This window comes from Colias croceus, chromosome 1 (genome assembly GCF_905220415.1).
Source record: "Colias croceus chromosome 1, ilColCroc2.1".
NCBI lineage: Eukaryota > Metazoa > Arthropoda > Insecta > Lepidoptera > Pieridae > Colias > Colias croceus.
Window position 1 is genome coordinate 450608 of NC_059537.1, and position 14138 is coordinate 464745.

The following is a 14138-nucleotide window of genomic DNA, read 5'->3' on the forward strand; positions in this document are numbered from 1 at the left end:
TCTTGGATAGTTCTAATTCCATTTCTAATGAACTTAGGTATATTTATTTTTAGGTATTTGAAAGAATGGAAAAAAAGTATCGTGTGCAGTGTGGTAGGATGTAAATAGGAATCTTTTACTTGGATGTAACATTTTCGACCTTCAGCTATTCGTAATGTAATATATTATATCGATTCAAGTATATGAAGGGATAATTCACACGTTCCTACTTTTTGATGTCCTTAATGTAACATTAAACAAAAAATATATTAAATCATAACACTAACTAGTCAATCAAAAACAACATTACATAAATTATAATTACCTAGAACGAAAAACACAATTAAACTATTTATATAACTGAATCTGTTTGTATAAACAATAATAATAAATGTAGCAATACAATTATTTACCTTTTATGAAATGGGTTTTCTCTTTGACTTGATTAATTAATAGTAGTCTATAATATCAAATTACGTCTGTTAGCAGTGAAGTGCCTATCCAAACGACAGAACTAAAATGGATGAAAACCAATTTATAATATTAGTTTAAGTTCAGAACTGAGAGCAGGGAACGGGTTATTTGGTTAATTATATTTTGTAATTCTGGCTTGAAGAGTTTATATAGGTAGTAAGTATCTTGTAGTTTGGTATATAATTTAGTGGTAATCTATGAAGTTTTGATATGACCTTGAATGATTAAATGAAGTAGTATCATATTAGAGAAATATTTTTAGTATCTCTCGCATTTATTTAAAAGTTTAATCGCGTATCTACGCGTAACGTTAAAAACATTTATGTAGGAGCGTTAAAAGATTCTTACTAATACATTACTTAATTTCTGCCTTTTAAAATCTTATGAAATAACTAGCTTCCGCCCACGACTTTGTACGTGCATCCCCGTTTTTCCCCGTTCCCGCAAGAATTTCGGGAAATCCTTTCTTAGGGGACGCCTACGTTATGACATCTACCTGCATGCCAAATTTCAGCTCGATACGTCCAGCGGTTTGGGCTGTGCGTTGATAGATCACTATATCAGTCACCTTTGAGTTTTATATATATATAGATACGTTAAAGTCGCGGTGGTATTCTCTTTAACAAACTACGTCTTTATAAATGAGATTCATTATAGTATTATACAGTAATGTGCTCCTTCTCGTAAGGCACCGGTTTATTGTCGTATACACTAAAAGGCTGGCAACTTGACAAGTCTTGTCTCTGAAACTATTAACGTTGTAGCAACATTACGAACGTTTGTATTTTCTGATGGAAAAAATTTAATAAGAATTTTACTTTAAACGATACATAGATTACATATTTACAATTATTACAATCGAAATCACAATAGGGAATACTTAATCTAAAGGCAAAATATGAAATCATGTATTTTTACCGCTTGTTATTTAGTACCACTAATAATATAATTAAATATTAAAAGATCTCTCCAATCTTTTTAATTAATCTAGCTCTTCACACCAAAGTGCATTTAAACAGATTTCATTTCAAAGAAATATGATTTCTCATTTAATAAAATTTGCAGAAACACGTCTACAACAAACAAAAAGAATCATAAAGAGGGTGCGGAAAGCATTAAGAAAATTAAAACAAAATGGCGAATGAAAAAAAAACTTCACCCTGTGTAGCTGTAACTTAAGTGCTCCTTAGTTGGCACAAGCGATCTTAATTACTTCGCAGGTTTAACGGCTACACTAGCTAGATACTATCGCTTTTATTACGTGTGAAAACATCTCCGCATTTTTAAAAGTCGGTAAAGCTTGTCATTTCACACGCACGTAACACTCCATAAAGGGAAGTTCTCAGAGTTTATTACGTTTCGTGTTTTATGTTGATACTCTTTTATCTTATTTTTTTAGAACGCTATTTTTTATCAAATACTAGCCGCTTGTCCCGGTTTTGTCAGATTGACGCAAAAAAAAAATGTAACTCGTTAAATTTCTGTAATCTGCAGTTGTATTTATTAAATCTTAAAAAAATGTCTTCATAGAGTTTTATTTTCATTTGCATAATATTATATGACTACTTTAGTATAAGTACCTTGCATATTCCAATTTATTTGCTCGATCGTGACCGATACTTTTATTGGCCTTCTTTCAACTTACGGAATAGAAAATATTTTTCAAAGTCTGTTTGTTTAACATATTCCTTAGGTCGATATCATAAACTTTGCCTGATAAATTAAACAACTAAAGAACATTCTACAGTTTGGTACGAATAAACAATACAACAATACTTTAAAAAATCAGCCTTATGTCCAAAACTGGAACGTTTAAAAGAAATATACGTCGATTCAAAGCTGCATCCGTAAAGGGAAACAAAATTGTGCCAAACGGGATCCAACGGCGCGTGTGCGTCACATTTGGAGCAACTCCAAGCGTCACTGCAAATCGCATTGATTGTACGGAATGCTCTTTATACACCTTGAAGGCATATAAAGAGCTCTTTGTTTATAACCTTAGATCTCATATTAATCAAGTAGCCTTTCGGGCTACCAGTTGACTAAATTCCAGTTAAAACATATTACGAAATATATTATGTAGTATGTTTTAATCTATTACCTACACACATAATATATTTGTGTGTATGTGCATTTCTTCCTCAAGCTGAAATTACAATCAAGTAGCTACTAATTTATATACACAGCTTTTTTCCTACTAGCAACAAATCTTTCCCGAATCTACAACACGCGTAAAGCAATGTCACATACATTTAACCCGAATCCATCTCTAAATAAAGCACTCCGTTAAAATTTCATCCACGTTCGGAGCGACCACTAAATTGAATGTGTTTTTGTTAGCCAAATAATTTGTATTTCGGACGAGTGTTCCAATTGCCAATTTATTACATTCGAGTTTATTTCACGTAAAATCAAAGCTTGATGACGATGGCATTTGCATTCGCTATTTGCATAATTATGTATAGCTGGAATTAATTTGTGATATGTGATACAAAGCTTTGCATAGCTAATTATTATAAATTGTAAATGTAAGTGTTACGTGGACATTTTTTCACACGCCCACATAAGTGATAGAAAGTAATCTATATCACATTATTAGTTGTCTGTTTATCGTTATATTGAATCCCGTTTTTCTAGTAGACAAGTAAGACTGTAAAAGCAACTGACACTACTGTTCAATTTATATGTTTTGTTTGTTTTTTGGAGATAATGTAGTATAATAATATAGTAGCGTAAAAATAATTGTGATTTTTACATGTACGTTCACTCTTCATATAGGATACTAGAAGTCCGCCCCGGCTTCGCCCGTGGCCCATATTTCGCAATAAAAGTTAGCCTATGTCCTTTATCGGGTATCAAAATATCTCCATACCAAATTTCATGCAAATTGGTTCAGTAGTTTAGGCGTGATTGAGTAACAGACAGACAGACAGAGTTACTTTCGCATTTATAATATTAGTGTGGATATTGCAAAATAGAGTAATGTAGTAATATTGCAACTAATTTCGTCTTTTTGTGGGTGTGGCTTAGTTCCTTTGGGAAACATACGTAAAATTCATTCGAGAACTTATCCCAACGGGCTATCTGTCCTGCAGTCTGCCATTATAACGTGGTAATCCATTTGTTTTAGTTGCACTATTTGTTCTATGCTATGTACATTGTACACTCGCTTTCACCTGTGTATCCGTCCGCGTAGTCAAAAGAAATTCCCTTGGGAATTACATGTCTCGTCGCGGTAAATAGTAGCTTATTCCTCTTTAGCCCCCTCACTATCAGACTCAAAAACTTCACAATAAAAACGCTGTGTTGTGACCAGAAAGAAAGACACACCAGCTATGACACTTTTGCATTTATATTATTATTAAGTAAGGATTATCTTTACTGACTCCAACTCGGAATTTTCCAAATTGCCAATGAGCAGTTTATAGACAAGTTTTAGCCATGTGGCCGGTACTATAAACGGTAGATACGGTGTTTTTACGACATAAAAATGAACACTCCTAGTTTGGTACATGTGTAGGCTAAACGCCCCACTATCAGACGTGGAGGCATTACGCGTACTTATGTTTTTGCTCGTCAAAGCGACACGCGCAAACGCGGCGTGAGGTTAATGAGTAAGGTTAGAATGAGGAGTGGCAAAAACATCCAGCTCGGTCATTTGTCTCGCAGTTTTTGCTCGCTACGTCGCTTGGCTATTTATCTTTTAGGATATATTCGGGTGTAAATATTCCGCTGTATTTGTGGAAAGTTTTCGTTTAAACGGAACTATTTATAATCATTTCGGAAAAAATCCGGCAGTCACTTTGTTTTCTGCTAAATAGTTATTATATAAACGTATTTAATCTCTGATTTGTATATTAAAGCTAGTTAGATAACCGCATATTATCTGCTACGTACAAAAAAAAAAATTTTACTATAGTTATAATAATGAAACATGATCAAACTTCTGGAACATGAAACTTCATAGGACCTAATAATTTTTTCTCAGAAGCATAGTAAAATCTCATGTTACAAAATCATACAATACCCGTGACTAAAATCAGTTCAATATTTGTCCCGATTGGCCTTCGGCAACGAATATGCCGCGATGATGGTTCTGCCTTAGGGCTCAGACGTTACTTTTTATCGAGTGATGAGGTATTAGGTTGAGCATTTTCAGTCAGATAAGGATTTTCCTTTTTATTACCGACTTGTAAAAATATTTATTTTATAATAAGCACTTAAAGATTATTAAAGCCTTGTATTAAATAATTGGCATGATACGTACCCACAGATTGTATAAAACGTAGCTACGTTCTAAACGTAACAAGTGATAACTGCGTTAAAAACAACCGACTTCAAACTTGCACTTGCAACATTTACAAATACAGACAAAAATGCTCATAAAATAAAAACTACTGGGCCTATCTGAATAAAATTTTTATGGGACCAATTCGACACCATCCCGCATCGAACAAAAAAAAATCACGTAAATCGGTTCAGAAACCTCGGAGTAATCGGTGTACATACAAAAAAAATACATACCGGCTGAATTGATAACCTCCTCCTTTTTTTTGAAGTCGGTTAAAAATAACACTTATTTCAGCAACAACATACTTTTCAACGGAAATTTTCTCTTTTTAGATTTGAAGTTAGTGTATACTTAGTAAGTGTATAGTTTCTTTCAATAAAGGTACAGTACTAGATGTAAGCGTAAGTTCTGCAGATGAAGAGCTATGTTTAGGTGCTCTTCCGGGATAAACATTTCATATATTAACTGTGGAGAGAGAGAGAGAGATATCTTATGGCTTATTGGGTTAGTAACGTTTAGCTGACTCCCAAGTCAGCCCCTTGAGCTCTTTTTACAGGATTTGATCACGTAATAAAAAATCTCATATCGTTTATTCTTACTGATGCTTTGTCGATAGCCCATAGACCTAACTTAAGAAATATTTTCTCTTTTTACTAGATATAGGACTTCTCACTATCAATTTAGATATCTAAGTTAAACTATCAAGAATACGCACCTTATATAAGCTGACCAATCGAAAGCCTTGGGTCAATAATTCTTATTGATTTCCATAAAATACATGCATGTTCGGCCTCATGTACATGTAATAAAAGCGATACCCTACGCTACGATAATATGTTACCAAAAAATTACTACCAAAATTCGTGATCCAATAAAGAGCGCAAGAAATTCCCGATGGATACATTATGCAACTCTATCCGTCACTATATTCAGACACCAATTTCTGTGACCCCAATTTCATATTCAAATCGCGTCACGTAATATTTGCTTCCCGTAAATATAACTTAGCGAACGCCGAAACTTCCGCGCAGAGTTTGCTATAAAAATAATGCTGTAAGCGAGTGAGTGACGCGCTTGAAGGTTGAGCTGACACGGATATCGATAGACGTCTAATTGTAAAACATTGTATAACCACAGTTGACAGATACATACTACGGGCACAGAATACATAATAGTAGCTAAACGCTACTACGGGTATAACGATAAATTTTATGAAGTAAAACAATTCATAATCTGCTGCTGCTGTCCGATTTATTAAACAGAAGATATTTATTTAAATTCCCGATTTTTCACATTACTCTGCAACTAATTGTGCCTGATTTATAAATATAATTTTATTACGCATTATAAAACAAGGAAATTTTTATAAGCTTTTACGACTTAATAATTCAACGTCTTATATTCCTTACAATGGAAGGATAAAGGGATATAAATAATGTTCTTAATTGTAAAAATGCAAATTCGCCTTTAGAAAATGTTCATGAGTTCTAAGTTAATATTTTCTTGTTCGCGCGCAATTTTAGTTTACGGCTGTCTTCCTTACAAAATTATCGTGCTAATACGCTGGAACAAAAATAGCAAATCCCTAGATTAAAGTAGCAGTACAACAAAATTGCACGGCTTATTTTTTAATTTCAAGTTTATTTTAAGAAAGAAAGTTTTAAACGCCCGCTTAGCGTAATGTTGCAGAATAACAAGCTGAATTTAACTCCCATTGGGACACGATAAAAATATTCTGTCAAAATGTAATATAAAGTTCGTGCGAGTTTACCTTGGGAAGGAATATCAAAATTTTCCTTTCATAATAGGTATTAGGTACAAGTGTTACAAGAAAATTTCACACCAATCTTTAAGAGGTCAGAATTCTAATTACACGCCATGTTAGGTAGGTATGTCATGGAAAAAATAATATCTTTGTTATTTTATTAAATTCAACTCTTGCATATAAAAGTTATTTATTATCATTAGGTACACAAAATTCACACATACCCCACTTGCAGTTGGTACCGTGAAACAGCCGGCGGCGTGCTGCGCGAAGTCCGCGACAGCGAAGGTGCTGGCCGGTACAGCATGACAGCTGACGCGATCAGCATCCGCCGTGCTGACCTCAACGACGACGGGCGGTGGGCCTGCCGGGCTGCCAACACGCACGGGCATTTGACACTGCGTCTACACTTGGCTTTGCGCGCGCATCTGACGGTCCATGTACAGCCGCATACTCAGGTTAGTTGAGTATTAATGTGAACTTTATAGTAGTTACTCCGTAAAACCCGGTTACAAAGCGTGACTTGAATTTCTACTGAACAAATTAATTACGATTTTACGGACGCTCAAAATTTTTAGTGACAAGGTAAATAACGAAATTTTGTTTCCAATGCAAACAAGATTAGACGTCATTAGACCTCGAAAGTTGGCGTCTCATGAACTTAAGCTTCTTGTCCCGTGTTTACCCGCATTAGGGACCAAAACAAAATCCTCCATTAGCGCTCGCGTTGGGATGAAAGCCTTTTAATTATCTATACATATAATAATACTGTAGAAGGGTCAATTCTGTACATTGAAAATATTGAAAAAATAAATAGCAGGCGGTGTTACTGGATCGATACCAAACCCAAATATGTGATTAAAACAATTTTTGTCTGTCTGTCTGTATGTTCAGGCATCACGTGAAAACTAACGGTTCGATTTCGATGAAACTTGGTATAATTATACTTTATTATCCTGGGCATAAAATAGGATACTTTTTTTCCCGCAAAAATACGTAGAAAAAAAAAATCTTAATTTTTCCGCGCGGATGGAGTCGCGGGCGGAAGCTAGTAGCGAATAAATGTATGCTAACTCGTTCGTTATGCTGGGGATAGATTATGTTGTTAGCATATTATTATAATTTATGTGTGTAAATTGATAGGGTCAGTCCATAAAATAAAGAGTTTACACGGATCTGGGGGCACGGTAGTGCCCCCGCCAAGACGAGCCAAGCGAACAAGCGAAGCGCACGGGCACTACCTACCTTTTCTCGAAGCGCTTCGACGTTTTTTTGAACCCTCATAACTTGGGTTTGGATTATGCTAGATCAACAAAATTTTCGGGATATATTGTCAATAGCGGACTTATTGAACATATTAAGTTTTAATTACATTAGCTTTTATACTTCAGATTTTATTTATATCTAAAAAACGCTAATTTCGTCACTGACTCACTGATGATCATCAAAATTCTTAAGGTATTTCTTAATGTCCTAGAAAGCTGAAATTTTGTATGTAAGCTAGTATTAGCACACAAACAACAAAAAAATTATAAAACTTGTAACTTTCATCCCCCAACCCCTTAAACTAGGGGATGGGAGTTTGTATGAGACCTGTAATTTTAAATTAAATTTTGATGACGCTAGAGGTCTAATCTAATAATCTAAAACTTGGTTTCCCTAGATATATATATGTATAGGTACTCCTTGTTAAAAAAAATAAAAATTTAATCGACATATAAAATTTTGTTACAAACAACTTACAAAAAGAAATGAAATCCCACCAAAAACATTTTCATGTAAAATGTTGCCAAGACGAGCCCATATGACTCGCACTGTCAAAAAGTTATCAGATCTCATGTAGAGCCAAGCTTCTAACACTACACGCCCTAACTCTACAAGGCCTAACTTCACAAACTCTACACCTTAGTCAAAATATGTGGCTTGGCCGTTCGTTACTACAAGAACTATTGTATAACACAAAAGTAATGAACAGTGAATTAATTTTTCACCTTACGCCGATGTGAATGTAGCGAAATGGCCAAGCCACATATTTTGACTAAGGTGTAGAGTTTGTGAAGTTAGGCCTTGTAGAGTTAGGGCGTGTAGTGTTAGAAGCTTGGCTCTACATGAGATCTGATAACTTTTTGACAGTGCGAGTCATATGGGCTCGTCTTGGCAACATTTTACATGAAAATGTTTTTGGTGGGATTAATTAGTCACGTAGGCTATAGTCCTTTCAATAAATTACAAATAACATTATTATTTCATGAAAATTAACGCTGCTATATTTAGAAGTTATCTGAGATTCGCTAGATTTATCTAGACCATATAAATCTTGGTAATAAATATTATTTTACGCTTAGAATTGTTCATTTCTCTAGCTCCATTAAATGTATTATTATAATTATCATAACATGAAGTTAAATGAAAAAATAAAGAAGAAAAAGGAAATTATAAATCTGATTATGTATTTTATTCTTGCTCTGAACTATGTGTGACAATGTTGCCATAAATTAGCATACAGAAGGATTTGCATTTTGCAGTAACATTGTATTCTACAAACTGCACTTGAGTTTACTGTTATTGTTCTACAAGTTTTTTGAATATGTTTTTAATTTTGCTATTGTATACGTCTTAAAATATTTTATAGGTTTGACTTTGAACGTAGAGATTTTAATTTGATATTATCGTTACATAATTAGATCGCCACTATTCATTCTTTTCCTTTTTATTTAGCTAAATAATTAAGAAATATTAATTAAGTTTAATCAATATTATCAAATTACTATTTATCTGCTGTCAAATACTTAATATTTTTGAATAAATAATGTCATAATATAATAATTATTACAAGTATATACAAAATAATATGTCTGATATCCTTCTAATCTCATTAAGTAGGTACCTATATTAAATAACTAGGACAGCCGAGGCACAATTTACAAATTCGAAATACTACGTTATTTTTAACTTGTACCATAGAGACTGGAGCGAGGTGCTTTTAAATTTCCTTTCGTATTTTTATTTTTTGCAAATAGTACTTTTTATTCTTATCTTTTGAGACTGCGACTTACTACAGTAAATTGAACTTAATGTGAACTTTGACTCTGTCCATGTAAGCGTATTTAAGTACAAATATATTTTTTGTATTTAAAGCAACATTTTATGGGCTCAATTTAAATCTATTTTAATTTTTTTCTCAAATTGAGATGATATTAATATGATACGATTTTTTAAGATGGACGATAATATTCATGATTAATATTTTGATAAAATAATAAAGTTCTGAGTGTAGTATTAACTCGCTATTGGTCAATTTTTGAAAAACCGACATGTTTTAAATTACTGTAACAATAGGTATAGGTAGCTACTTAAAATCATAACAGAATAACGCAAGATGTTCGAATCTATCGTGGCTTGTGACAATGCCTCCTGCTTTTCGTTCTTTTTTTACATATTATATAAACATTAACTTCAACAAATAAAGTCGATAGACGTGACGCAGTTACTAGTCTAGAACATAACTATTGATTTGTCAGTTTGTTACATAGAGCCGGTTCGACAACAAATGTTAACGAGGGTAAAGGGAAAGCCACTTACACGGGTACTAGCTGATAGGATTCGCAATCCCAGTAACAATTCAGGAGGTCCCGACAAATGGCCGCACCATTCTTTGCGATTTTAAACAATCACAAAGGATCTTAAGGTCTCCATTGTATTTTCTTTTTAGTGGAGTCGAGTATTTGTGCAGAAAACGAGGGGATAGTAATTGTAACGTCGGAAAATTAAAGTTTATTGTTTGAATACTCCAAAGCTGCAATTGTGGTTTGTTTTTACTATCGCAGATGGTTTTGCTCTTTTGAAAATATAGAATTTTATTATAGAATAGCTGCAACTTCTGCAAGTACCTACTTAATTTTTAGAGCATATTTCGAAAAAATAATGTTGCATCTGCATTCGTGTGAGAATGCTATCACTACATAGTATAAAACAAAGTCGCTTTCTCTGTCCCTATGTCCCTTTGTATGCTTAAATCTTTTAAACTACGCAACGGATTTTGATGCTGTTTTTTTAATAGATAGAGTGATTTAAGAGGAAGGTTTTAGTATCTTATTAGGTTTTAGACCAAGCGAGTGAAGCCGCGGACGGTAAACTAGTATTAAAGCAGCGAGAGGAATGAATAAAATTTTACATTCGACCTAAATACTGATATCTTTCTATAATTATAGCAATTATAAAAAAGCCACGGAATTAAAACTAAATAAAAATAAAAATTATTCAGTCTTTAAAAAAAAAGCATCAACATAATGAAATTCAATATTCTTTTGCTTAGGATTGCCGTATTTCATATTGTGGATAGCGCTCAGTGTCCTATTAATAAAATCTCGATTGCTTAGATTCCATAACGCTGATAAATAATTTATTGACTATAATATAACACAAAATAGAAGACATTATCTACCCCATAGACTTTCCTATGTACCGGTAAAGATACGTGGTGAGAAAGCAAAGGAGCATGTGAGCCACATGATACCTACTTAGTCTTTCTTTTCCCTTTATTTACTTCCAAAGCTTTAAGAAATCAGACACAGGTAACAAAGTTTCGAAGTAAAGTATTACAAACAAGAACTTCCTAACAATTTATACAAACACTTATTAATTGACTCACATCAGCTTGAAATACTTTTAAACGTTACACATTTTAACCGACTTCAAAAAAAGGAGGAGGTTATCAATTCGGCCGGTATGTTTTTTATTTTTTATGTATGTACACCGATTACTCCGAGGTTTCTGAACCGATTTACGTGATTCTTTTTTTGTTCGATGCGGGATTGTTTCGAATTGGTCCCATAAAAATTTTATTCGGATAGGCCCAGTAGTTTTTATTTTATGAGCATTTTTGTCTGTATTTGTAAATGTTGCAAGTGCAAGTTTGAAGTCGGTTGTTTTTAACGCAGTTATATAGACTCATATAGACTTGTATTCCTTTATATCTTAATGCAGCTTATGGTTCACAAAAGTTTTTAAATTGACAGCAAAGCTTCATAATTGATGTAATGAAAAACAATAAATACATATAACCAGTAAACACATGGCGATATATTATATTGTTTAAGTTTGTCCGTTGATTCCGAGATGTATCAATTTGTTAAAATCACTGTGTCCGAAAGTTTTGCAAGCACATTGCATGACGATTTATCATATACTATAGATACTATGAACAATTTAATTTACCATACTTCTACCATAGTAACTACTAATTTAATCTAATAAAATAAAATAATTTAAGACAACAATTCATATGAACTTATCGATTGTGTGACTTATAAAATGTCATAGAAACTGGCTAGCAAATAACCATAGTATAAATACAATGAACAAAACCTTCTGAACCTTTACATCTCCTATTCGAAGCTCTCCTTTTTTTTTATAGTGGGGAAATCTTCCAAAGATACCCAGCTGCCCCAAATGGTTAATTTACTGATATCCGCAACAACAATTTATATTTGTTCAATATGTGGTATCGTTAACATAAAGTGAAACGTGTGTAGGTAATCTGTATCCTGCTGAGAGAAATATTAAGAATCAAATTCTATTATATTGGACAAAAAAATATTATTATCATACTATGTATTTATTATAAAGAAGTAAATATAAATTTCCTCCTTTTTCAAAGAGATGAGAATAAAATCTGGCTTCCTTTGTTATTTGATATTATACAACAATTTCCGCTCTACGTCCGTAAAAATTTCTTCAAGAAAAACCTGTGCAAAATATCTTGCTCTCTCTGTAGCGGATGCAAGTATATTATATACATAGATCTTCTAGAATTTTCGCTGCATTTTATTTGTTATATTCTTGATAAATTTTTCAATTGTAGAGTTTTAAAAACAATCTAATATTGTGTTTTTTATACTGTAGCAAATTAATTATTTTACAACTTTTATTACAGACATCATACTACTTATATCTCTTTTAAAAATGAGACTAGGAATTCCCTTAAAGGCTACCTTTCTTCTTTAAAAAGTTGAAGTTACTTCGTTTCTGGGAAAAGGAAGACAAACATTTATATATCCAATAAGGAGTTTACAGATCCTTTCGAATCGGCACTATTTACATATCGCTGATTCGGAAACATTTTCTACCCAGTAGGATTAAAGACAAATGCAGGCAAGTATTCTTCTATCGTATTGAGGCAGTGGTTAAAGGTCCCATCTGTTGTTTCATAGTGTATGAATTTAGTACAGTATTTAGTGTACAGTATTCTTCTTTCTTACAGGTAATCCTCTTAGAAATGACTGTTTTAATTTATAAACAAAATATGTAAGTTACAGCAATACTTACATTTCTACGTGTAGGAAAATAAATTATCATTTCAAAACAACAACGATAAATGAATAACTTTAAACGATTGACCGCATCAATCATAGCACAGTCTATTGTTCAGAAAGCACACACCATCCATATTTAATCATAATTCAAGTGTAAATAAATATGTACATACCGCAGTATTTAAAATGGAGTGGTAACATAACCGAATTATGCCGTGCAGCACCAAAGCAAATATCTTTGTATTTACATTGCAAATTAAATGTATGAGCCACGAAAATGCAGTGGACATATCATTTAATAACGTAAGCCTCCATATATGTAGTTATTATGAATTATTCATGATACAGATGTTAATTAACTCAAACAGATACTTATTGATGCGCAGTCATAATAATTCGATTGTTATTTTCAAATTATAACAAAACTAGCTTACCACCCGCGGCTTCGCCCGCTTTGTCTAAAACCTAATAAATTATATACTAAAACCTTCCTCTTGAATAACCCTATCTATTAAAAAAACCGCATCAAAATCCGTTACGTAGTTTTAGATATTTAAGCATACAAAGGGACATAAGGACATGGGGACAGAGAAAGCGACTTTGTTTTATACTATGTAGTGATTTAAATACAGCTAAAAACAACTGCATTGCCTGAAAAATAGCACGGCCCATAATACCACAAAATATTAACAAGACATTAACAACTAAATTAACATAATATCATTGTTGCGACTTTTTCTTAAATTTAATAGGTACCTAGTTACGTGTAAAATCATAATATTTTATTTTAGGTACAACTTTTGATAAACTCGGTAACAACTTCTAACACAATAATAATGTCAGAAGAACCCGCAAAACAAAATTTGACAAAAACACTGTATATATTTGGAGTTTAAAATATATGAGATTTTCAGCGCAAAAGAAGCCCTTATTTTTCAGCAGACGCCAATATTTATTTAGGATAGCTGTGTACGAAGCGGACAACTGCGACGGAATATCAAATTACCTAGATGATAAAAATACTCCGTTTAACTTATTTACGGTCGGATGTTTTAAGCTCACTTTGAAGAACGTTTTAATGAAGAATAGGAATGAGGAAAACATTTGATTACATTGGATAAGCTGAATTTTTATTTATAAGCATAAATAAGCTTATCGTCTAAGAATTTGATTAATTTATTCTTGATGTATTATCTATACTTCTATACTAATATTATAAAGAGGAAAGATTTGTATGTATGTATGTATGTATGTATGGTTTTCACGCATAAACTACTGAACCGATGATAATGAAATTTAGGACACATATAAAGGG

At 32.8% G+C, this 14138-nt stretch overlaps 1 protein-coding gene across 1 annotated transcript in view; it reads left to right on the forward strand.

Annotated features, from left to right (window-relative positions):
* Positions 1–2867: 2867 nt before the first annotated feature.
* LOC123697383 (Down syndrome cell adhesion molecule-like protein Dscam2) overlaps positions 2868–14138 on the forward strand; it is a 33459-nt gene continuing 22188 nt past the window's right edge. The window contains exons 1-2 of the mRNA XM_045643881.1: positions 2868–2981; positions 6745–6967. Of these exons, the coding sequence (XP_045499837.1) occupies positions 6815–6967 (153 nt within the window). The 5' untranslated portion in view covers positions 2868–2981; positions 6745–6814. The remainder of the gene's footprint in view (positions 2982–6744; positions 6968–14138) is intronic.